This window comes from Pagrus major, chromosome 24, assembly GCF_040436345.1.
Source record: "Pagrus major chromosome 24, Pma_NU_1.0".
In the NCBI taxonomy this organism is placed as follows: domain Eukaryota; kingdom Metazoa; phylum Chordata; class Actinopteri; order Spariformes; family Sparidae; genus Pagrus; species Pagrus major.
The window spans coordinates 15021753-15047146 of NC_133238.1; the positions used below are offsets into that span (position 1 = coordinate 15021753).

The 25394-nt window shown below is 44.0% G+C and overlaps 1 protein-coding gene across 2 annotated transcripts in view; it reads right to left on the reverse strand.

Moving 5' to 3' along the window:
• agap1 (ArfGAP with GTPase domain, ankyrin repeat and PH domain 1) overlaps positions 1 to 25394 on the reverse strand; it is a 143846-nt gene that overhangs the window by 57996 nt on the left and 60456 nt on the right. For both annotated transcript variants that reach the window (XM_073495520.1, XM_073495519.1), the window contains exons 4-9: positions 19035 to 19120; positions 17446 to 17587; positions 15735 to 15869; positions 6506 to 6633; positions 5552 to 5707; positions 4019 to 4111 (exon numbers count right to left, since the gene is read on the reverse strand). In XM_073495520.1, the coding sequence (XP_073351621.1) occupies positions 4019 to 4111; positions 5552 to 5707; positions 6506 to 6633; positions 15735 to 15869; positions 17446 to 17587; positions 19035 to 19120 (740 nt within the window). The remainder of the gene's footprint in view (positions 1 to 4018; positions 4112 to 5551; positions 5708 to 6505; positions 6634 to 15734; positions 15870 to 17445; positions 17588 to 19034; positions 19121 to 25394) is intronic.

Consider the following 25394-nt stretch of genomic DNA (forward strand, 5'->3'; position numbering starts at 1 on the left):
TGCAGCAGCAGCGAGAGACGCTTTCAGGAAGTTAAATCAACAGGAAATCCAGTGACAGAAGACGTCAGCGTCCTCGCTGGCTGATTTACAGGTCATCTTAACGCCAAAGTTAAAACAGGAAACAGTCTCTGTGTGTTGTTGTGTGTTGTTGTGTTGTGGAGAGCAAAGTGATGCCGCTCATGTCTCTGGCAGGTGTCGGCCTCCGTTACGCTTCAGCCCGGCCGCCTCCTTCCTCTGAGCTACGGTCAGTTAATGACGGTGACTCGTGACCAAAACTGATAAAACCATCAGTTGAATTTGAAGAGTTTCTATTAAACATCAGCTCCATTTCTGACTCGAACCTGAGGTTTCATGTTTTGTAACGTTGCTTCTGTTATTCTTTGTCGGGAAAACACTGGTGAGTTCTGGTGAAATCACACAACTAAACAATTAATAATAAAGCTTATTACAGTCCTGTTTACTGTCAACAGGTTACACTTCAAACATTGTCTTATTTGCTCTTTTCGTTCCTTTTCTAAAATCCTCCATGCCTGAAGGATAATAATGCAGCCAGGCTTTAAACCTGCTTACACATCAGCTGCTCCGTGTCTGTTCAAAGATCACGACTTCATATCGAGCCACAATGTTTAAATTTCAGAGAATCACTGAATCCAAATACACCTGAGGGGCGGTGTCGACTCCTCAGACCCAAAGAGGGCACCTCAGTAACGTCTGCTCCACGATTTGATTCAAAACGATAGAAATGTTTGTTATCGTATCTGTTTTTTCAAATCTGACAGTGACAGAGTGAACCCTCTTCTCAAAGAAAGCATTAAAGGATCTCTGATACATGTCCTACGTTGTCAGAGTTACCTTCCTAATGCAGTCGTTTGACTTCGTGCACACAGAGTCAGTCTCTGGAGAGGTTTCAAATTCAAATGATTGAAGCTCAATCGAATCAAATCGTGACATCCGTATTTATTACAGGAGAAAGCAGCCACTGACATCCAGAAGATATCAGCATCTTCTGTGGTAACGTGCTGCTGATTAAAACCTCATCAAGGATCTCAGGAGGACATCAACGACAATCAGCAGCATTGAAATATTAAATCCGATTGTAAAGATACGGATTTATTTTACTGTCCAGACTGGACTGATGAAGGTTTGTGTGTCAGCCTGTGTTGTAAATGTCTGGTCGAGTCGTCGTCGGGAGACAAAAAGGTGGCGGAGAGTCCGACCGACCGCCGCCTCATTAAAAACAAGTGTGAACACGGTGCTAATGGGAGGACACGCAGGAAGCACAATGGAGTGCAAATGGAGCGTTAATGGGGAAAAGGTAGTTGAACCTTGAACGTGAAGTGCAATCTCTCTCCTTATAAAACACACTCGGAGTCTAATGAGGGAGCAGGTCTGCGGCGCGTCGAGCCTGTCGTCCACACTGAGCGGCGAGCGAGGAGACGAGGCGAGAGCGACCACAGGGAACCATCAAATCAATTAACGTCCACTTCCAAAAAAATACAGCAGGAGGAGGCCCGGTGCTCGGCCTCACAGCGCTGCCTCTTCTGCTTTACTCTGCCCGAGGCGGGTTGCTGCGGCCGCCGTGTCACGCCACGCCAGGATAACGACGTGTCCGGCTTTATTAGCACGGCTTCATCAGCTGACTTCATAAAGAAGCTTCTGGTGAGCAGGATGAAAACTGGACCGTAACCAGCTTCTGTTCTGTTCATGTGGACTTCAAGACTTCAGGTGTGAGGACGTGAGCAGAAACTTCCAGCTGTCACCTGACGGACCAGAACCCAATCAAACCGAATCCTCCGGTTTCTTTAAACTAAAACTACTGATTATCTGAAGAACGCATTTAAAAGTTATCATGACACCAGAACTGACCCGACTGGTTAAATACTCACTGTGTTAATATTATGTTCAAGTACCAAACTGATCCATGTCGAGTATAAATACATTTATCTTAATATACAGAGGGAGGTACTGGTGTCGTGTTCTCAGAACAAGCTCATAAAATCAACTTGTTTTTTCTCTTATTTACATTTTCTTCTCATAAAATTGACTTTTTTCCACATAATTTTGATCTCAAAGTTTCGACTTTCGATCTAATGATATTGACATTTTTCTCATAATTCTGACTTTTCGCCTCATGATATTGTTTTTTTCTCCTCACAAATTCATCTTCGATGACACTTTGTTTTTCTCATTATTTGGACTTTTGTTCTCATAATTTCATCTATTTTTTCATAATTGAGGGGTTTTTTTCCCATAAATTTGTTTTTTCGTCTCATAATTTGTTTTCTTATCCCCTTAATTTCAACCTTGTATCTCATTATTTCACATTTTTTCCCCTCATAGTTTCAAATTTAAATCTCAAAGTTCTGTCTTTTTATCTCATAATTTTGTCTTTTTTAAAACTCATGGTTTCATTAAATGCTGATGTTACATAAGTGTCGTCTTTTCCTGGATTTAAAGGAGCTATAATATCGTCACATTGAGCTGTTTGATCAAAATTATCCTGATATTTGATTTTTTTTGTTTTGTTTTGTTTGCCCAGTTGTAGCATTTATGAAACTACAAAACTACAAAACACACGACACAAGACGTGTTAAAGCAGAAGATGAAGTCTTTGCTTCCTGCTGCAGAAACATTAAAATCCTCTTTCACAGTTTTCACTTTAAGTCGGTTCAGACTGGATCACGCTGGAGGTTTGTTTTCAGCGGGTTCATCAATAATTACTATAAAGAAATTTTAAGCTGAATTAATAACAAATAAAATTATAATTTTCTGTTCGTTGATTCCACAAAATTCTTGACTGATGTTTTCTAGTAAATAAACGAGATTAAGAACATTTTTAATATTTTGTAAAATGTTAGTAAAAAATAAACATTTGTTTCAAATGATTAAAAAAGAAAGTCACATTGAAATTAAAACGATACAAACACGAGGAGGTAAAGAAACCAAATAAATCCTCATATTCTGTAAACAAAAGAGGGTTTTCAGCTCAGAACAGCAGCTTCACTCCTGGGATCCTTTTTATTTTTAAAATGAAATGTTTCCAATAAGAACATTTAACAAGCACTTAACGACGAGTGTTTCTGGCACTCCAACCTGCACTCAAACCAAATTAACGGGCCCAGAAAGCTCTGCTCCGCCTGCTGGGCTCCACCGCTGCATTAACACCACAGAAGAAGACGACGGCGCGTTTGAAGCCGGAGAGCATCTCACACGACGAGTTCGGCTGCAATTACCGCCGGCTCTGCTGCGACGGCACGGCGGGGGCTTTTCTTAAACGACGACCCCGAACACAAACAGCAGCGGCGCCTGCCTCCCCCCTCTCTCTCCCCCCTCTCTCTCTCAGTCTGTCTGCATGTCTCTCGCCCGCTCTCTCCTGGCGAGGCGGCCCCTAATCAGAGATGCGATTTGTTCATTAGGAGATTACAAACGAGGCCGCGGCGACGACACGAGAGGCCGCGATTAGCGCTTGCTAATTGCCTGATTTGCTTGTCTGGAGACCCCACCGCCGCCTCACCCCCCCTGCTACCCTTCTGCCACCGCTCTCACCCCCTCACCGTCTCACCCACTGCTGCTCCGACACCAGAGGAGCTTGTTTGTGTCGAATTAAGAGCCGATTCAGGTGATTCTCTCCTCGCCATCGCAGCGGGCATGTGTGTGCGCCTCGGCCGCCCCTTCTTCTTCTTTCATTCCTTTAAAACGCGGCTGCCAAACGCTCCGATCAAAGAGCTCAGGAGGACAAAAACAAGAGGAGAAGACGCGGCTTTGAAAGGAGAAGAAGAGGGACATGAAGTGGACGAACAGAGGGAGGGGAGGAGGTGAAGAAGAAAAGAGCGACGGAGGGAGTGACAGTGAAATCCCTTCCCTCTCCTTCTCCTAATGATCTGGTTGGAGGACCCGGGAGAGCCCCTCACTCTAATTGATGTTAAGTGTGTGATTTCACTGTTAATCAAGGCCGAGGCATCAAACACAGAGTGAGAGAAGAAGAAGAGGGAGAGCGGGAACAGACAGGAAGTCTCACCTGTTTGATGGGGATGGCTCGCCCGCTGCCGATGCTGTCGGCTCGAGCCTCCAGGCCTTTCTTGTCCTTGTCCGTGTCGCTCGCTTTCCTCGACTGCAGACCAGACGAGACAAAAACTGTTAATATCTACAAGACGGCCAAGAAGCAACACGTGGGGCTGATACGCATGTTTTCATAAAGGAACAGTTCACCCAAAATAAACATTAGCTCATCATCTACGCAAAAAGGTGTTAAGACGAACATCACGTGACTCTGGGTGTTTATTCCTCCAGGTCGGCTCTGCACATGACTCTGGTGTAATTAACGTCTCCTCAGATCAGGTTGATCTCTGTGATCACAGCAGACGAGCTGCACGGAGACATCTGACGTTCAAATCATCTCCAGCTGCTTCAGTTGTTCAGCAGAACGCTGCAACTCTGTTTTACTGTGAAGCTCCAGAAATGTTCTGTGGACTACGAGACTTCACCTGACTTTATATCATCAGGAGGAGATGATGACTGAGCCTGACTTTATATCATCAGGAGGAGATGATGGCTGAGCCTGACTTTATATCATCAGGAGGAGATGATGGCTGAGCCTGACTTTATATCATCAGGAGGAGATGATGGCTGAGCCTGACTTTATATCATCAGGAGGAGATGATGGCTGAGCCTGACTTTATATCATCAGGAGGAGATGATGGCTGAGCCTGACTTTATATCATCAGGAGGAGATGATGACTGAGCCTGACTTTATATCATCAGGAGGAGATGATGGCTGAGCCTGACTTTATATCATCAGGAGGAGATGATGGCTGAGCCTGACTTTATATCATCAGGAGGAGATGATGGCTGAGCCTGACTTTATATCATCAGGAGGAGATGATGGCTGAGCCTGACTTTATATCATCAGGAGGAGATGATGGCTGAGCCTGACTTTATATCATCAGGAGGAGATGATGACTGAGCCTGACTTTATATCATCAGGAGGAGATGATGGCTGAGCCTGACTTTATATCATCAGGAGGAGATGATGGCTGAGCCTGACTTTATATCATCAGGAGGAGATGATGGCTGAGCCTGACTTTATATCATCAGGAGGAGATGATGGCTGAGCCTGACTTTATATCATCAGGAGGAGATGATGGCTGAGCCTGACTTTATATCATCAGGAGGAGATGATGGCTGAGCCTGACTTTATATCATCAGGAGGAGATGATGGCTGAGCCTGACTTTATATCATCAGGAGGAGATGATGGCTGAGCCTGACTTTATATCATCAGGAGGAGATGATGGCTGAGCCTGACTTTATATCATCAGGAGGAGATGATGGCTGAGCCTGACTTTATATCATCAGGAGGAGACGATGGCTGGATTTACTTTGTGGGTGAACTGTTCCTTTAAAGACGTTGATTATTGTTAGTTTGAGTCGTTTTTAATTATCGTAACAACATTTAATGTGAAGTAGAAGTAATATGAAGTTATTTTGCTCAAATTGAGTGTTTTTTCTGCTTCTAGAGTTTCATGCTGACGGTCCTGCTCTGCCGTGACTCACGGTGAAGAGGTTGGAGCGTCGCTTGGACTGCTTTCGGACGGGTGTGGGCGTGTTGGTGGTCTGCGGGACGTCGATGCGGAGCTCCTTCTGGCTGGTGCTGGGCGTCGACGGCACTGATGACGAGTAGTCGCTCAAACTGCCGCCGCCGTTACTCGTCTGGAAGGAAAGACAAGGAAACCAAAAGGTGCTGATTTCTATCCTGCACATTCCTCCACTGACCTTTTATATTCTCACAAATGTTCAACGTTAGAATGAAAGCTGAAATAAAAGCAGAAATCTGATGACAACATGATTTCACATAGTATATCTGAACGCTGCAGCCTCTGCAGTGGCTGAACAAAGTGCTGCAGTGTTTCTGGGGTTTTGGACGTCTCATCAGTGTAATAGGCGTCTGGGCGAGGAGGCCGACACTCGACAGTAATCAGCGAGAGCTAAAGATGCACCGAGGGCCGATTTGTGGAGGCGGCGGGAAGATAAACACGAGTCTCGGGGGACGCGGCGGCGCTGCTCAGACACGCTGAGCGATGGCTTTTTAATGAGAAATCAATGGAGGATTGAAGGATGAGAATCGAAGAGCTTAACGGCCTGAAGCTCCTGAACACCGGAGAGTCTGAGTGTGTTTGTCTCTGTTATACTGTCACATATCAGGCCGATCTGCAGGTCGGTCACATGGTCACATGGACGTGTGTTTGTGACATAATCACACTTATTTAAACGGTTCATTCAGATGAGTTTGACTACGTTCATCTTAAATCAAAGGTCCATTCTTCTTCCTTTTTCCAGAGACTTTTACTATTTTTGTGTTTTTTCCTCACAAATTTAACTTAATAAATGGGACACTGAGACTCGTTTGGGCCTAAAAAACATATAAAAATTGACTTAATGTCCATGTGAAAGTATCATTTCCCTCTTTTGCATGAGTGTCACTACGTCTTGGTGTGCGTGACCTCTGACCTGGCTGATGTGGACGGCTGACACTTGCGTGGCGCAGACGGACGAGTGACTCGGCGAGTTGGGAAGCGACTTGCAAGGCCCGATGGACAGCTGCTGCTTCTTCCTGGTGGCCACGATCTTCTGGGCGACTGCAACACACAAATCACAAAACACAAAAGTCAAAATGATCATATAATCAACAGACAGATACGAGTTCAGAATAAATTCATACAAGTCCTCAAAAAAAGACCAGGAACCGAACATCCAGCCTGATTAGAGGAAGGTGGTGAATGGCTGGAAGACAAAGAGATGATGTACAAAATATTTTGCGTCGTTCTAACTTTTTGCTGACCAAAGTCTGGATCTCCACTGAATCATGAGCTCATATTTTTAAATGTTGGCATGCTGACAGGATAAACTTAGGCCAGGTTCAGACTACAGGATCTTTAGATCTTAAGTTATTGTTAGATATTTAAGACCAGGGGATTGGAGAGTCTCACATTTATTCTCATTAGACATGGCGTTGGCTACGTTGACTACACGTTGGACCAATCATCTTTCAGAAAACGAGTGATGTCATTGGGAAGGAAGTGCTAAAGATCGACTTCCTGGAACAAAGAACGGTTTGATTTTTCAAACTTTCTAGAAAACAAACTTAAGTCGGGTGTTGAACTCAACATGTTTGATGAAACATCCACTTGTGAAATAGTTTTTGGGAAAATGTCTAATGTCTCTGCACTGCAACGGATTCAAACAATCTAGCTCCGTCTTATCAAATGTTTCAGAACAAACACTGATACTGAAACCTTCCAGGTATTAAGTTAATATAATATAATACATTTAACGTGAACTCTACATTTTAAAATGTGAACGTAAAGGTTTATTGTTTGGATTAGCATTTAGCTCAAAGCACAGCTTCTCCCAACTCTTTACAACTTATCTGAAAAGCTTCTGTCTACTCATGTGAGACACTGTGAGACACTGTGAGACATTGTGATTTGCTGTTTCACATGAAGTGGAGCTAAATATTTCCTCTTCTGACTTTTATAATCTTGTGTGTCGTGTTGTTTCAAGTCAAATCAAGTCTGTAGCGGTTGAAAAACATCGTAATCAACGTCAGAATGTGTTCAGGTTTCAACTAATTACGGTGTCAACATTTGGTGTGAAAGCGTCGAGTCTTGTCTGTCTGTGTTCTTAATAACTTCGTCGCACCGTGGAGGATTTCTTTAAACCATCTCGGAGTTTCTTTCCTCTCATCGCTGCCCTTGGCTCGGCCCCGTGTCACCTGGAGGTAAATGTTTACGACTCGCTCCTCATTAACGAAGCCGGGGGCTTTAACGAGCCCAATTAAAACAATGGCTTCATCTGTGAGCGCATGAAACAGTCCTGTGTTTATTGGAACAGAGATAATGGAGTCACTAAAGTTTTAACTCTCTCCTGTCTCCACTCCAGCAGCCAACGCCCTCAGATCCATCACCAGACACAACAGTCGTCTCTCTGGAGGCTGCAGACAGACCAGCGGACACAGTGAGCATCACCACAGCCACCAGGGTTACGTTTGTGATGATGTGGAGACAGAAGAGATCCTCTAAAACATAGTGATACACTTCCTCTAAACAAAGATGTCTCGATATAACGACCAAGGGTCTGGAAGAGATGAGAAACCTTCTCGTAAAGGTACAGTAGGACTTTATATGGAAGAGCAGGTGAGAAAACAACACGAAGGCGTTTCAATGACGTTTCTCATTATTGTGACATACTAGAGTTCATAACTTGATATTAACTGAGTCATGTTTTTGAGACACTAACACATTATAATGAAACAGAAAGTCATTATTTACAGTTGGAGAGTAGATTTTTAGAATGATAAGTCATTATCCAGAGTTAGAAAGCCATTATTTGAAGACATCTAGTGAATACTTTGATGTAGTCGGTCCTGATATTGGACAGTGAGCCACTGTAATGACTCACAGGGTCTTTTATCCGTCGCAGTGGTGAATGCTGGTGCGAGCACGGCTAAAGACTGAACACTGGACGGGTGGGTGGGGATCAACCAATAGGACGAAGCCCTTCACATACATGTCAGCGTGTCCTGTACCTGGCAGGCTGTATATTACTTTAAGTGTTAAGAACAGTTATGATAAGGCTGTGCTAAATATTTAAACTGCACGGTTAATGCAATTTAACTTTATCCATCAATCTCGGTTCTGCTCTGAGAAGCTGCCAGTTTCTTCTAATGGAAACGTCTCCCCTTTGATCAGATTTATGACGGGGCTGCACCACCGGGTGAGACATAAAGAGGTGGGGGGGGAGGGAGGGAGGTGAAGCTGACGCTGCAGCGTTTCACTCTTTTCACTTTAAAGTCAAACACTGAGGCGACGGACAGCTGCAGGTGTGAGCCTCGGATACATGAGACCATGTGGCGTCACACCAGAGCTCAATCTAACTATTCCTCTTGATTCTGTCTCTCTTTGTCTTTGTGTTATTAAATATCATATGATCCAGTTTCACTGAGATTAAAATCCTTCTTTTAAGGAGAAGCTGCTTCTAAACTAAACAAACTGCTCTGCTGCCTCTGAGGGACGGGCAGCGACGGGCAGCGACGGGCAGCGACAGGCGATGGATGACAGGAAGATAATAACACAAACTTATCAGTAGATTCTGAGTGAGCTCATCAATACGTTGTTCAAATATCTCACAGAGTTTTCTTATTAAAATCACACAAATACTACACACACATTTCAGGAATATTTCTTATTATTTTAAGAAGGTTTCTCTCAGCTTGATATACGAAGGCATTGAGATCCTGAATCATCATTTTAAGTGTTTAAGTCAATATTTTAAGACATAATTCACATTTCCATAAGTCATTATTTGGAGAAATTAAGTAATTATGGAGATACGAATGTTTTTGACATACTGAATCAGTATTTTGAGATAGTTTCTCGTTATTTGAGATTAACATGTTATTAGCTGCAGATACTAAGTCATTTTTGAGTTATTAAGTTCTTTTAAGATGTTAATTCATAATGACTTAGTAAAGTTCATCATTTTAAGCTACAAGTCATTTCTCTGAGTGACTCAGTCGTATCTGTGATATTGGTGGAAACTGCTTCATCACGTCTCGTTACTTTGAGCGACTTCGTCCTTGTTTGAATGATCTGGTCCTTTGAACGAGTCCTGTTCAGATCACTGGCTCATCTGCATGTTCACGCCTCTAAACCGTGGCTTGTGATTGGTCGGGTGAGTCAAGATGGCTGCCGGCAACATCAGATTCACAACAAACAGTAAATCAGTCAATAAAAGTGACAGGTTCTGTTTTTTAACTATGAATCCTCAAAATGGACCCTGAGCCGGGCTTTACAGACGCCCTCTCGGCTCATCTGACACAGATATTCATTTAGTTTAATAAAACGTGCTGTTGTGTATTTTGAGCCTTGTGTGTATTAATATTCACACACGTGATGTGATCTTGAGTGTATGAACATGTCTGAGTGAGAGTGTGTGTGGTCATCTCAGCTCGTTAGCCTGCGCTAACGAAGCGCCTCGCATCTGCACTCTGACACGGATCAGAAAAAAGAAGCCGAGCAGAGAGAGAGAGAGTGTGTGTGTGTGTGTGTGTGTGTGTGTGTGTGTGTGTGTGTGTGTGTGTGTTGGGGGTTCATGTCGCTGTAATTAGGCTAATTAAATTAGCGCGCTGATGGACGAGGGAGCGCAGCGCTGTCACCCTCCTCCTGCCTCCATCCCTCACACAGAGGTCACTCCCCCCGACTGGACCGGGCTTCACTTCCCATTACAGCAAATTACATGTTACACACACACACACACACACACACACACACACACACACACACAGTCACAGCCTTAAACAAAGAAATTTAGTGAAACAGATAAAAACTGTTTTTCTCCTGATGATCTGTATTATTTGTGGACAGCCTTGTTATTGTTATTATCGGGTCGTTTTTCTGAGAATATTTTGAACAGGAAATTATTTTTCTGTTCTGGTAAAAAATGTGAAGATATCATCTCGACTTAGTTGGTTCATCAGAGTTTACACAAGTTTGATATTTGCATGGTTGTTTTAACTAAACGTTTTATTCATGTTTTATAGGAGTCGACCAGTTCTGGGGTTTTTCTGACGAACAAAGAAAATGTGGTTTGAACTCGTCAGCTGGTGAATTTAAATCACTGTGAGCGGCACTTTCCATAATCTTTTTATGTATCGACCAGATGATTATTTATAATTCAGAAAATAATCATCACATTTATTTATTTCAGTCTAAATTACATCAACCTTTGAAAATAGATTTAAATCAGATTTAAATATTCTGACAAAAAAAAACTGTTCCAGGTCTCTGAATGTATCAATTATCAGGCAGTTCATTATCAGAATTATCAGAAAATTCACATAATTCTGATAATCTAATGAATTTTTAAAGTATTTTTGAAGATAAAATGTAAAACAATCAGCTGGATTCAGGTTAATGTGAGTATCTTCTGCTGTTCTTCGTCTTTTAGAGGAATAAACTATTTTCTGTCTGTTGGTTGAACAAAAAGATTCTTTACAAACCAAACGATTCATTAATTTACCAGGAACAAAATCTCCACGCTGACGGATAATAAACCTTTTAAATGTTTGAGTCAGACTTGATGATAAACCGACAACTCAACATCTGAAACAATCTTCAAGACTTCACGAGTGTAAAAGCACAAATCATCACCACTTTGACAACTGAATGGTTTTAACTAAAGAGCCAAAACTGAACTGGATTCAGTTTGTTAATGTGAATATTGTCTGTTTTTGAGAGCTGGTTAACTGAATATTGGGTATTTAAGCCTTTAAAGCCTCTGAGAGACGACCACATCGTGTATAATCATGAGAGAGAAAGAGAAACACTCTTCAGGTTGATGGAAATCGATGTAATCATCATGTTCAGCTTCTGGTTCTGGAGCTGCAGAACCACCGACCAGGAAGGAACCTCAGCAGAACTCCTCATCAGCCCGTTTACAGCGGAGACACTTGACCGGCACAAGGAGAGACACCGCTCCTCCCTCACCTCCTCCTCTCCCTCACCCTTCCTCCCCCGAACACAAAAGTTGTCACGACGACGAGCAGGCCAATTATTTTTAACGCTAAATGTTGTGGTCACTCTCTCTCTCTCATTGTGCAGCCGCTGTAACTCATCAAAACAGTTATTACATTTACGACGCTCGCCACAGACGCTTTAATGCACACACACACACACACACACACACACACACACACACACACACACACACACACACACACACACACACACACACACACACACACACACACACACACACACAAACCAATCATGTCAGATTAGTGCGAGTCAGCGTTTCTTCACCGGGAGCCTCTGCTTGTCGCCGCGACCATCCGACTGATTATGAAGCTGAATATGAGCGCTGTAATTAAAGCCCCGCCCCCGACCCGCCGCCATCCAATCAATGCAGAGTCCAAATGAAGCGAAGGTCAGGGAGATGTGCACGTGAGATCAATACACACACACACACACACACACACACACACACTCTCCTTCATAAATTGCTGCTTCATTCACGCCGTCGATGTTTGTAAATGTCGTTTAAATCAGAGCGTTCAGTCACGAGCTGTCAGAGTCAAAGTGAAGAAATTAAACTCTGACATAAATCATAAAAAACTAAATCTGTTAATAATCTAAATAAATATGAGTCCACGTGATCGATGGCTCTCAGACAGCTGCTTCAACAGGCCGTGTTTCTGCTGCACGAGACAAAAAACACCAAAACTTCAAGGAGGTTTGGTGAGAGGACAAAGTTCAACAGTTTGAGACGAAAATATTAATTAAAGTAAAACCACATTAAAATGTAATCAACAGTCTTGAGATAAAGTAAAGATGTTGAGTTAAAGTGAACGTCTCAAAGTATCTGATATTAAATGAACTCGCTCTTAAAGGAACATTACTTGTGATTATTTTTACTCAGGTACTGTACTCTCAACCCCACCAACCAAACTCTGTACAATTTTTTGCATATTTAAGAAAAGTCCTTTTCTCTTCCATTTTGTTTCACGTGAACTGTAAATGTGTTGTTTCCAGGATCGTACCGAGGATGTGACCTCACCTGTAAATAAACGTCTGACAGATGCAGAATAATCCTTATTATATAATTAATATGTACATCTTCATAAACTTTAACTAACAAATGACCATCCTGTACTTTCAAAATAAATCTATCTGTTTATATGAGGTTTTAAAATGCAGATCTTTTGCAATGTGAGCTTTTATTTTGACGATCCAGGTGTGCAGCCGGGTCGAACAGGTGAGTTCAGATCAGGAACAAACCGCAGCTCTGATCCTGTGTGTGTGTGTGTGTGTGTGTGTGTGTGATGATGATGATGATGGTGATGATGCGATGCTTCTGACCAATTAGAGGAAGGCGAGTGTTTTAAGTGGCTGAAGGCCGAGAGCCGAGCGCCGTCATTACTGAAGTCCTCGCCGCAAATTAAGGTCACGCCAAGAAGTAATTAAAGAGAGAGAGAGAGTGTGTGTGTGTGTGTGCTCAACCAAAACACGGCTGAAAACACACACTTCTGAGATAGTCTGTGTGTGTTCACGTCATATTTACAACACACACACACACACACACACACTGTTGTAACGTCTTTGAGAGCAAACGTAAAAAAATACGATGCTGCTTTTAAAAACACATCGACAATAAAAGAGTAAATCATTTAAAAATACACAAACAGAAACACACACACACACACGTCGTCTTAACCTCGAGACACATCGAGAATAAGGAAGTAAATTTAAAAAATGAAAATACACAAACGCAAACACACACAGACACACAAACAGTGACGCACGCACACGCACACACACACACACACACACACGCCTTAACGTCTTCAAGAACAAACATGACAAAAAGTGAACGCTTTTACAAACACATCCACAATAAAGACATGAATAATTAAAAAATTATAAGTACACAAACAGAAACACACACACACACAACACACACACAGAACACACAGAGACACACACACAGACACACACACAGACACACACACAACACACACAGAGACACACACAGAGACACACACACAGAGACACACACAGCGCTGCGGGCTGCTGTCGTGTTTCAGGCGTCGACAGAAAACATTAAACTCGTCGTTCTGCTGGATGATTAAAAAACTGATTAATTTGAGATAATGATGAGAAAAACACAAGGAGACAATAACACACACACACACGGACACACACACACACACGGACACACACACACACGGACACACTGACACACACACACACATCAACACACACACGGTGGAATAATTAAGAAGATAATAAGGCAGCGTTTAGTGTGGAAAGCTTCCTCCTGGGCCGAGAGCACTGAGAGCACACACACACACACACACACACACACACACACACAAATACACACAAACACACACACGCACACACACGTCATCATGTTTCCAGGATTTCCCATCATGCTCTTCTTCTCTCATCACTTTATTTTGCACACAATCACAGATTTACACTCTGAGACGTTTGACTTCCTCTGCCGAGTGTGTGTGTGTGTGTGAGTGTGTGTGAGTGTGTGTGTGTGTGTGTGAGTGTGTGAGTGTGTGTGTGTGTGTGTGAGTGTGTGTGTGTGTGTGTGAGTGTGTGTGTGTGTGTGTGTGTGTGTGTGTGTGTGTGTGTGTGTGTGTGTGTGTGTGTGTGTCTGGTGTCTGCTCCTGCACTGCCCCCCTCAGGACAAACACAGTAACGACCTCTGACAGGTCTGCAGTGTTTTCCTTCCTCCTGATCGATGGTCCACACTGTTGTTGCTTCACCACCGGGACTCAGTGTGGATTCATCCGCCGCTGAAAGTAGTCCCAGGAGCACTGCTTCCTCCCGTTACTGCTGTTACTGAAACGTGTGCGAGGTGAAGGTCTCGCAGGATGAAGTCTGAAGCTGAATTTATGGTGTTCGGGCACCAAAGAACGACGGCATCGACCGCATCGTGTCGAGCGCCGAGGAGGCACCTTTGTTCCTCATTTCAAAATGGCCGCCTTCGAGGGGCGACCGGCTGAGCTGGTCCGCCTCTAACTGCACCTGTACGACTCTCCGAACACCTGGTGTTCAGACGGTACTTGTGTCTGAATACGTTATCCTGACCTCGTCTTTGTGTTCACACCCTCTGGTTATCCTCAGTGCAAATCAGCACCAGACTCCCTTAAAAAATCTGACATTTGTGGGTTGTTGAGTATCAGGAAAACTAAGTAATCATCCTGAAACAACGTCGGCGATGAAATCTTAATTATTGGTCCCCTCTTGTACGTTCGGCACATGTAACACATGCAGTTAATCCTTTCTTAGTGTAGAACCTGAACACACTTCCTGTCCAGCTGAAGATCCCCAACCTGTGAACACCGGCCGACGTTTCAGCTGCTGGATATCAAACTCAGGTGGATGCAGACGAAGCCAGAGGCCGACAGACTCGCTGCAGCTCTGCTAATTAACCGGCGAGTCCGTGTCATCTATTTCTCTCTAATTACAGCCGTTAACCCTGCGCCCGCCGCTTCATTAGCTGCCTCTGCTTTTATTAATGTGCTCTCCAGATGTAAAGACGAGCCGCAGGGTTTACTATTTGCAAAGACTCTTCAGAGCAATAATAGAAAATACTTCAGACTTCTTTTCTTTGGTTTCTGCTGCTGGAAGAGTCGTAAACTTTGACCCTCGACCTCACGCTCTCTGAACTACATCTACTGCACTGAGGCTGTTGTGTTCATGATCCCACCCCACCGTGCACAACGTCAAACTAAATAAGACACGTTAAACTTGAGTCCACTGCACTTCTTTGACCTGACAATATGGCCGCTGAGTGTCCCGGTCAGCCAGGACCTTGAGGACTCCGGACACTCTCCTCCTCCTCCTCCTCCTCCTCCTCCTCCTCCTCCTCCTCCTCACCTCGTCTCCTTCCTCCTCCTATAATGTCTGATTCTTTTATGAATCCCACCGGGGACTCGTCTCTGCTCTGCCCTCCCTGCCTTCCTTCCCCCCGCTATGATAAAACTTAATTGCTGTTCGGTTTGAGCTAAATAGCTGAGCGGGTCCATTTAATTCTTAATTGACGTGTGATTAAGAGCGTCCGAATGGCTCTGGCCGGGGCGTCGGGGGAGGGGGAATGTCACCTTCCCAGAGGACTGGACTGTCGTGTCTCTGACCACTTTCTCTCTGAGGCAGTTTCTTACCGTCCTGGAAGACTCGCTCCACGTTCAGGCCGTAGGTGGCGCAGGTCTCGTAGTAAGTGCAGCGTTTGAGGTCGTTGGAGAGTTTCCTGGCTCGGCTGTCGTCGATCACTCTCGGGTTGGCTGAGCTGATGGCGTCTGAGAGGGAAACACACACATTCAGCCACAAATCACATCCCTGTTTTTTAAATTTTGAACCATAATCATTGTTAGTTGTGTCATTTTGTCCTCAATCTGTGGTTTGTAACAACGTTAGAGCTTCCTGGACATTTTCTCACGGCTGCATTCAACCTCAGAAAACAGTGTGACGGATAAAAAGATGATTTCAAGAGTCAAATATCTGATTAAAGCCCTGAAACTGATGCGTTCTGGGCTTTGAGTTTGGATGGTCAGGTTTTGGTGTGGAGAGTGTGTCACGTCTTTCCTTTCTCTTCTCAGCTCGTCATTTAACGGTTTCAGACGGCTCAGGGTTGAGGAAAGAAGTTTGGGTGATACTTCGGCGCCCTCTGCTGTTACAATGCAGGAGTCGTCTTTTTCAGACGATCCAGTCGACATGGAGTGAACTCGGCTTCACTCCAGAGACGTGAACCAGTTTCTCTCCGGGGGATTTTAAGGATATTTTGGAAGTTTGTGTAAAACTGATTATTTCCTGTTAAATAATTCAAGTTTCACATCTTAAAGAACAATTCAAACTGGAAAACTTTACAAATAAACTATTTAATTCAGTTTTCTTCACAGATATGAATAAAACATGCAGATCATCGGCTGTATGTTTCTGTGGCCCCTGACAGCATCAATCATGAGATTCAGGAGAACATAAAGTCACACATTTATATTTGTTTTGCCTCAGAATGGATGAATTTGAAAGAGAAATGTTATATAATCAGAACAGAGAAACAGATGATCGTTGGACCAGAGAGAGGACACGTGACACCACTGAGAAGCAGACAAACTCCACTTTACAGGAGTTTTTAAAGCATATTGGTAATATTTGGTTCAAAGGTGGTTTCCTTAGCCGCTGCCAGCAGCAGCTGTCAATGGCTGCGTCCCAATTCAGGGGCTGCAGCCTTCAAGGACGCGGCCTTTGCGGCCCACGGAGGCCGGGTCCTTCAGAGACCTTGAAGGCCTCGTCCACCGCTGTTAAATGGGACGGTCCAGCCTTCGGAGTGTTTCCTGGTTGCGTCACCAGGTGTTCATGCATTAAAGTCTGTTTTGGTTCAAATCTATCAAACGTATGTGAGGTCGCGAAGGACAGTAGCGGTGCGTCCTCCAAAAAGAGGGAAGAGAAGGCTGCATTTGAAGGAGCCTTCGCGCAGCGTTGTGACGTAATTGGCCTTCAAATGCGTCCTGCGAAGGCTGCAGACCCTGAATTTGGACACAGCCTTTGTCTCTGAGGGTGAAACCAAGAAGGGCTCGAGACCCCTCAAGAAGTTTCAGCGACCTCTAGAAGGAGTCGAGACCCCAGGTTGGGAACCAGTGATCTAAAAGATCATCCAGGACATCATGAAAAGTGAAACGTGTCCTCTTCAGCTGATGAAGATCTACAGACTGAACTGTTGGACATAAAAGGTTCGTCCTCATGAACTCTGTTGAGGCTGCAGTGATGAAGAGGCACCACTGGGTGGCAGCAACGCCTCAGAAAAGCTGCGTCCACAGAGAGGCAGAAACTGTGTGTGTGTGTGTGTGTGTGTGAGTGTGTGAGTGTGTGTTGGACCTTGCGTGCCGACCAGCACCAGCGGCAGGTCGGCGGTGTTCCTGTAGTTGGCGAGGCGGCTGAAGTAGTGATAGACCGTCTGGAAGCTGATCTCGTCCTCCAGACTGAAGACGAAGATCACGGCGTCCACCCACAACGCAAACTGCACACAGAGACATTCAAATCAAACTTTATTAACACGGACATCACTGAACATGAATAAAGGGACTTGTGGAGACGGGTGGAGAGAGGGACGAGAGGAGGGGGGACACCACGAGAGGCAGGGAGGTGAAGAGCAGAGAGAAAACAGGTGAATTATTCATAAATCCTCCAGTGTTCTGTCTAGACTCGCTCACATTAAGACTCCATTTGGTCAGTTTGCAGGTCGGACACACTGAAATAAAAAAAACCCTGACCCAGTTTCATCCTGGATGGATCCTCTGGTGTCACGCACACAGAAAATCTCTGACTTTCACCAGAATCACAAGAAAATTCAACTCAAAACCTCTTTTAAAATGAGATTTCCTGTCAATGTGAGCTGAGAAACAGCCGAACAGTAGACTCTTATTTATATAAACAGGAAGTCAACATCGTCTCGTTTTTGCTTTTCAGGAGAGTCGAGACGATGTCGAACAACAAGTCAGTTTGTCTTCAATCACAGGAAATCTCAATTCTCTACAACCTTTTTAACCTTTTTTAGGATTTCATAGTAAAAAAAGCTCCTCAGGACTTCTGACTTCTGATCAGATTATTAACTATTAGAAAATAAAGGTAAAAGAATCTGAAGGGAAAGGTTCATGTATTTGTCTTTTTTAACCTGCGTTTAGTCCCTAAACTACACGACGAGTGGACATAAGAGACGCGAGTCAATGAAATGTTTGGACAGTGTTTGTTGAAACAGGGACGATGTTCGAGTTCATCGAGTTAAAATCCAAATGATTCATCAGTCTGTTGTGTAACGGCTCCACTTTGGAAACATAAGCAACCAAAAGAAGAAATCTAGAGGGAAATATAAAGCTGCTGATCTCCTCCATAACATGATCTGTTTATGTGCTTACATACATAAATAGTAAATATATACAACGATCCAATAAACATGTAGACACCTGGCTTCAGTGCGGTTCAGGGACATGTGACTCAGTTCATAGCGTATCTGTATTTAATTCTTCCACAGACCTTCAGACATTCACACTTGTGTCCAATTTGTCTTCATTCTTATAAAATAATGTAAATAAAACGTCTTCTGATCTTCAGACTTCCTGTGAGACTGTAAACCAAACCAGCGCTGTCAGAAAACTTTTGGTTTCTCTCTCACAGACAGCGAACATGGTGCCTGAACATAACTCATGGAAATAACCTGAGAGTCTCCGTGACCTTTGACCTTAAACAAGAACAGGCGCTGTGCTGAATTAGCAGCGAAGCTTCAGTCAACCATTGATAAGTTACGATCGATGAACTCTTACATTTAACAGGTTGTATTTCCATCTCGGTGAAGCTGCACACGAGCTTTGGAACAACAACAGGTGATTTTAGTGACTTTTGGGTTGAAGTTGAAGCCTGGAGTCAGTTTTCGAAGGTCAACAAAGGTTGCGTGCAGGTGCAGTACTCACCTGAGCCTCTGGGGGGCCTCCTTCATCTCTGATGAGCAGCAGGTGACTCTGACCGTCCACCACGATCTCCTTCTTGAAGCGGCCGCCTGCAGAAACAACAGCAGCCGTCAGAGCGCCGGAGGACAGAGCTGAGCCTCTAACAGGTCTAATGGGACATGGTGCCGTCTGCTCTACAGTGAGGTGGAACTGATCAATGACACCGCAGCCGCCCGCTGATTGATCACGTGACTGATTGGTGAAAGATGAGGGTGAATATCTACCATGATTCAGACTAACACAAACCACTACGGTACAGACGGTGACACACACTCAGACACACTTCAGTCAGCAGCTCACTCCTCTCAACGTATTCAACTGTTGTTGAGAGTCAAACAACAGAAGCTGGAGACAGATTTTATTATTATTATCATTATTATTATTGATTTAAAGGTAATTTTCTGAGCGATTTTCTCTTTAATCGTACAGTTGAGGCTGCTGGAGTCAAAAGTTTGGGCTCATTTAAAAATGTTTTAATTTTTTTTTATAACATTAAACTGATCAGAAACAGTCGAAGTGGCTTCACTGATACACAGTTTGATTTTAGTCTCAAACGGGACAGAAAACAGAACTTTCCTCTGAAACATCAGTACATTTATGGATGTTTCTCTTATTTCTCACCTTTCTGTTGATCTAGAAACTCATCTGAGGGTTTGAGGTGAGTTTTCACTACACTATCTTGAATGAGTCCAGACTTCTGGGTCTGTGTCGGGATGTTTTCTGACTGTGACTGGAGAACAGTGAGCAGGAAGTTTGGCTGTTGTCTGCAGAGACTGTTTGTTCCCCTGAGAAGATCTAAGTGGAACATAAGGTTAACTCTGGTCAGCGTGTGGAGACGTGTTTCTTTCCCACGACTCGTTTATACATTTTCATTTCAGGGCTCAAGGGAATAATATCAAGAAGCTCTGGACTTGACCTTCGACCTCAGTGACTCCGGACCCAAACTTTACTTTATTTTACCTCGTTTTTTATTTTCTATTTCATCGAAATAGTTTTGATTTTAAATGTACGCTTCATTTATGTAAACTGTGACACTTTATCTTCTGTTAAAAAACATTTAACATTTCAGATCTGTACGTTTGTTGCTGAACCTTTCTTTATATTCACTTATATCGGTCTTATCTGCAGGAATATTGAAATATGCCAATATTGACGATCACTGTGATGTTTATAAATGAAGTATTGATATCCTGTGGAAGCTGGTTTTGAGGCGTACTCGTCCTTTAAGTCTCCAGCAGAGTTCTGTTTCTGTTTGGGTCGGTGTGGGAACACACGCAGGATTTACAGGAAGTCGGCGACACTGAAAACCAGAGTCCAGAAGTTATTTTTGGGTTCTCGTGAGGATCAGCTGATCTGAGAACGGCGAGGACGAGTCGGAGCTGCAGCTCAACGACCGCCTTTACTACACGGCTCAGAGTAATGATAGAGGACGAGAGGCTCACACACTCACACACACACACACACACACACACACACACACACACACACACACACACACACACACTTGTGCCTCTGATTGTTGATTTAGACATTTCTAAGAGGTTAAAATCCTAACGGCGATTAATCGATCGATCATTGATCATTAACGTCCTCGGTGCCGTCATCGCTGAACTTTAGTGCACAGTCGTCATTATGGATCGACATCCAGCTGCAGGTGTTTAAGTGCACAGCAGCAGACGAAGCTGTGAGCTCGTCCTTTAAACAGATTCATGTTCGTTAATCATCAGCTACATCATCGTTAGTCTGCTGTCTCATCTCGTCTTCGTCACGAGTCACAGAACATATGTGAAGTGTAATTCTGGAGGAGGAAGTGAGAGCTGCGGCTTCCTGCGTGCAGACGCCATGTTGTGTCGCTGCAGGAAAGCAGATGGTGGCGTTAACGCTGAGTCAGCAGAGTGTATTTATATTCATTTATATACAGTCGGTGTGTGTGTGTGTGTGTGTGGTGTGTTTACATGCACACAGCTGCAGAACAAGGCGACGGATGAAGTTTGAAAGAATGACACTGAGATCAGAGGGGGCGGAGCTACAGGTTCAGTCCAGCTTCAGGTTCAGCGCTGACTCAGCAGATTGTTCACCTCCGGCCCGGTGTGGAGGCCCGGTGCTGTTTGGTAGCAGCTGCTGTGTTCACTTTCTTTTCTGGTGCATTAAATCTGGACCGAGCCTGACAGACAGAACTCAGGGCTGCAGAAACTAGACTTTTTTTTTTTTTTGGGTCCCAGGCGGTTGCCATGGAGACGCGAGGCTCCACAAAGCACACAGCTGATCTCAGAGCAGGTGTTCTGATCAAAGGATTACTGTCATTGGACAGATCCGATGGTGACAGTCCACGGAGACGCAGCTCTGATCCGGTTGTGTGGGCCACGTTTCCTCCTGCGCTCTGATTGGATGCCGTCTCAGCCTCAGTGCCTCAACAACAACAGCACCGGCGTTATTTTGGACAGCATCGTTTTCATCCTCTAGTCTGAAACCTACACAGTCTGGGTCTATGACAGGAAGTAGCCTGAACAGAACCACGTCTTCGGTCGAGCCCGACCGATGTATCCAACGAAGACGACCATGCAGGTCGACTGTGAAAGCAGCTTCTTATAAGATCTATATATTTAAATATATGTTGTATATTTTCCACCTCTAGTGGCCGTAGAAGTCATTACAGCAGCAGGTAAATATTTATTTGGCATTTCTTCATTCTTGGAAAATGGATCCTCCGTTTACAGGAGACTGAGTGTCAGAAGTCCAATATGTCTGCAGCTTCTGTGGACCTGTGCCGCTCTGACAATGTCGCTAATTCAAGTCCAGACTGAGACACTTTCACCAGCTGCTACCAAACCTCACTCGTGTTTTCTGACGCTGAGGCGTAAACGCTGAACCGGAGCTGTTCTCAACAAGCTGCTGTCAGAATTGAACATGATGGACTGATGATTGATGGAGAGAGAAGAAGAAGAAGAGCGAGAAGATAGTTACCTGCATCCACGTCAGCTAGTTTACAAGAGCAGCCCAGAAAGAAGAAAGAGAGGAAACACAAAGCAAAAAACAAAAGAACATCAAAGATGCAGCCACAGTTAATACATGCACAGTCAAACCCAGCACCGACCCAGAGAGACCGACCCAGACACAGTTTATCAGAGCCAAACGTCAAACAGATGCAACGGACAGGAGAGAGGAAGACGAGCAGGAGAGGAGAGGAGACGGAGAGAGAACGAGACAGTTCAAGAAAAGAAAAGACAGAGTTTATCTGCAGGTCAGCTGGAGGTCAGAGCAGGCAGCACAGAAACATCAGGAGAAGAGAACCCGGCTGGACCCGTTCACTGCTGCATCACTTCAACACCAAACAAACGTGCTGAGATCTGGGTCGTTACGTCGTTTAAGCACTGTGACCAACCTGTTACTGTGAAAAAGTCCTCAGAAGCATCAGTTCTTTCAAATGTTACTCAAACATGTTTTTAACCCACAAATACAGAAAAATAAATGTTTTACTTTAGTTAATTCATGAGGTCTCGTTTTATTTGTTTCCTCGGGTCATTTAACGGGTTTGATTCCAGATTTATTGGCTGTATTGAGCACAGAGGAGGTCCTCGCTTTGAAACCCCCTTGAAGTCGGGAAAAGCAGCGTGGTGAGGCTGTGGAGCCAGGCTGCACAGCAGACCAGGCCATCAAATGTAATAAATGCACCATGTGCTGAAAAGTTGAGAATATTTTATCTCCTAAAAAACACCACAAAAACGTGGCGTTTCGAGCGACGTGTCTCGGTGTGATCGGCTGTTACTTATGGTTTTAAATCTATTTTTCTTCTTATTGATCGACTGTGCTATTAGAAAGTTTTTTGATTTACTGACCGACTCTTGTTTTTGGGCGGATGAGCAAACTTGTTTTATTGAACTTATCAGCGTCTTATTACCTGTTTAGAAACACTTATCACAAAGACCTTAACATAAACCTCTCTGGTCATTACTACAGTCATCTATCTTTCAAGAAAACAGGCCGGGTAAAGGTGACTGCACGACGCTTCTGTTGAGCTAATTAGCAGCGTTGGTTTCTTTCCACAAAGATCTCAAACCTTAAACAAGAAGTTTCTGTGCCTAAACCACCCAAACCTCCACCAGAGAGGTGGCGAGTCAACACCGATAACAATCTGTTGACAGATCCAGAGTGGACCGGGTCAAGATCCAACATCCTGTTTGGAGCCTTTTCCTTCTGTGGGTTTGTTTCATGAAACATAAATATCTGCTCAAGACGAATCGTTTTTGTTTCCATCTCGCCGTCGTTTCGTCTCATTTCCACTGTTTGTTCCTCTGGTGTGATGGGATGTTTACGCTGGTGTCCATGTCTTTTCTTTACATGTGACGCTGCTTCCTCACGTTACGCTCCCGATCCATAAACAGCACAAAGGAAACACAACACAAGTGTCTGAACGACGTCTGTGTTACATTCTTATTCCTCATATTTCTTCATAAAAGTGTGTCAGTGTGCTTTTATAAAACAATAGAAACTCTGAATGGAGTCTGGCTCCTTGTGCGAGCAGCATCAGCTCGCAGGCTGCGGGTGATTTCCCAACCAGAGCTGCTTTCTGTTTTAATGGATCCCATCTGCTGCTGCTCAAACACTCGGCTGCAGTTTAACTTTTGGGGTTTTTCAGGAGGCATTTTTTAAATTAGCCCCCCCCCCCCACAAAGCATCAGACTGTAGCGTCACATTCCTGCTGATCACAGGTCTTCACATTGACTGATACGTGGTTTCACTTCAGTTGAGCTGAGCTTTGAGAAGTTACAGACACACGATCCATCACTGAGCGATGTCACAGCTTACTGTCGGTGCGTTCAAGGACACTCTGACATCTGACCTTTGTGGAGATGATTAGTCAGTGGGATGACATTTATGTGGTTTAAAACATTTCCTACTTCCATCGTGTGAATTGTTAAGTTTGATGCTGTTCTTCGTCCTGAGGACAGTAAACTGAACGTCTTTAGATTTTGGATTGTTGGTCGGACAAAAGCAGACTTGTGAAGTTTGTTTCAGCTTACTGTCGGTGCATTTAAGGACACCAGAAATATTTTACGGTTTAAAAATAAACTTTCCATAAATTAGCATCTTTTTCTGCATTATAATCTTTAAAAAAAAGGTTTCATATCGAACAACTCATACATTGATAAATCTGTAACAGGTTAACAGCTGATCGATATGTCGGTCCGGCTTTGTTGCTTGTCGTCGTCATGTGAGAGTAAAATAAGTATCTTTAGACTTCAATGTGGTGACGCGGGGCTTTAGGATGTTAATTAAACAGTTAATCAAGAAAACCATCTTTAAATTAATTTATAATGACGACAAGAGCAGCGTTTTTAATATAAAGAAATCATATTGTTTTCAGAACATCCATTCATTTCTGCTTACTCTTCTCTTTTGGAGTTTAAAGACACAAAGTAAAATAACCTGCATTGCTGAGTGACCTTGAATGCAGCACAAAGACGAGTTTTAGAGCAGAGTTTGGACTCAACATTTCAAAAGTCAGCTAAATGTTGACTGTGATGTGTGACTGTGATGTGTGTTACATGAGGCTGACAGCTGAGCTGAGGGAAACAGCCTGCAGCCTCTCTGCTCATTAACAGGAGCTGCTGCGAGTCGTCTGCAGCCGAGGCTCCAGTCTGCAGCCTCAGAATAGTTCTGGTTTGTGGCGCTGCGGTCGCTCTGCCGCTCGCAAGCCACCAACTCCGCTCCCAATCAATCGCCATGGGAATCCAGGCTGACGAGTATTTTTAGATCCCAGGAATTTCAAAACAACACATCAGCTTCCCCGTCCTCTGCTGCTTTTACATCTCAGCGGTTATGCAACAAAATCAAAGCATTTTTTTTAGTAAACTGAGTTGAATCGCTGCTTTCTTGATGGGCGGCGGTGGCCAGTGATTAGATCAAAGATGTGGGGGAGCTGTTGTTCAGGCCTGGCTCAGATATGGTATGTGGGGCTGCATGAAAAGCCGTGTCGTGTTGCTTTTGGCAGCGCTGCGGTGTAATTAGGGCCGAGCGCTGGAAACAGACCGTTGGGCATTCGGCGGTGGAGGCCGGAGCTGCACAGCCACAGAGGGCATTTTAAGAAGAGGTACGTCACTGCTCAGGAAGATTTTCTCATTTTTCTGTATGAACACCTCAGGAATAATCAGCTCTGGGAGATTCCCTGCCACCACAAACCTTTGGGGATTTTTCCCCGCTGACATAACAGCTTCATGCTGGAGTCTCTTCTTTGATAAACTCCTCTTGTGACTTATTAATTAAAGAATCTAACGACTCTTTAGGCTGATATTGAACTCAAAGTGCACTCACGCTCTCTCCGCC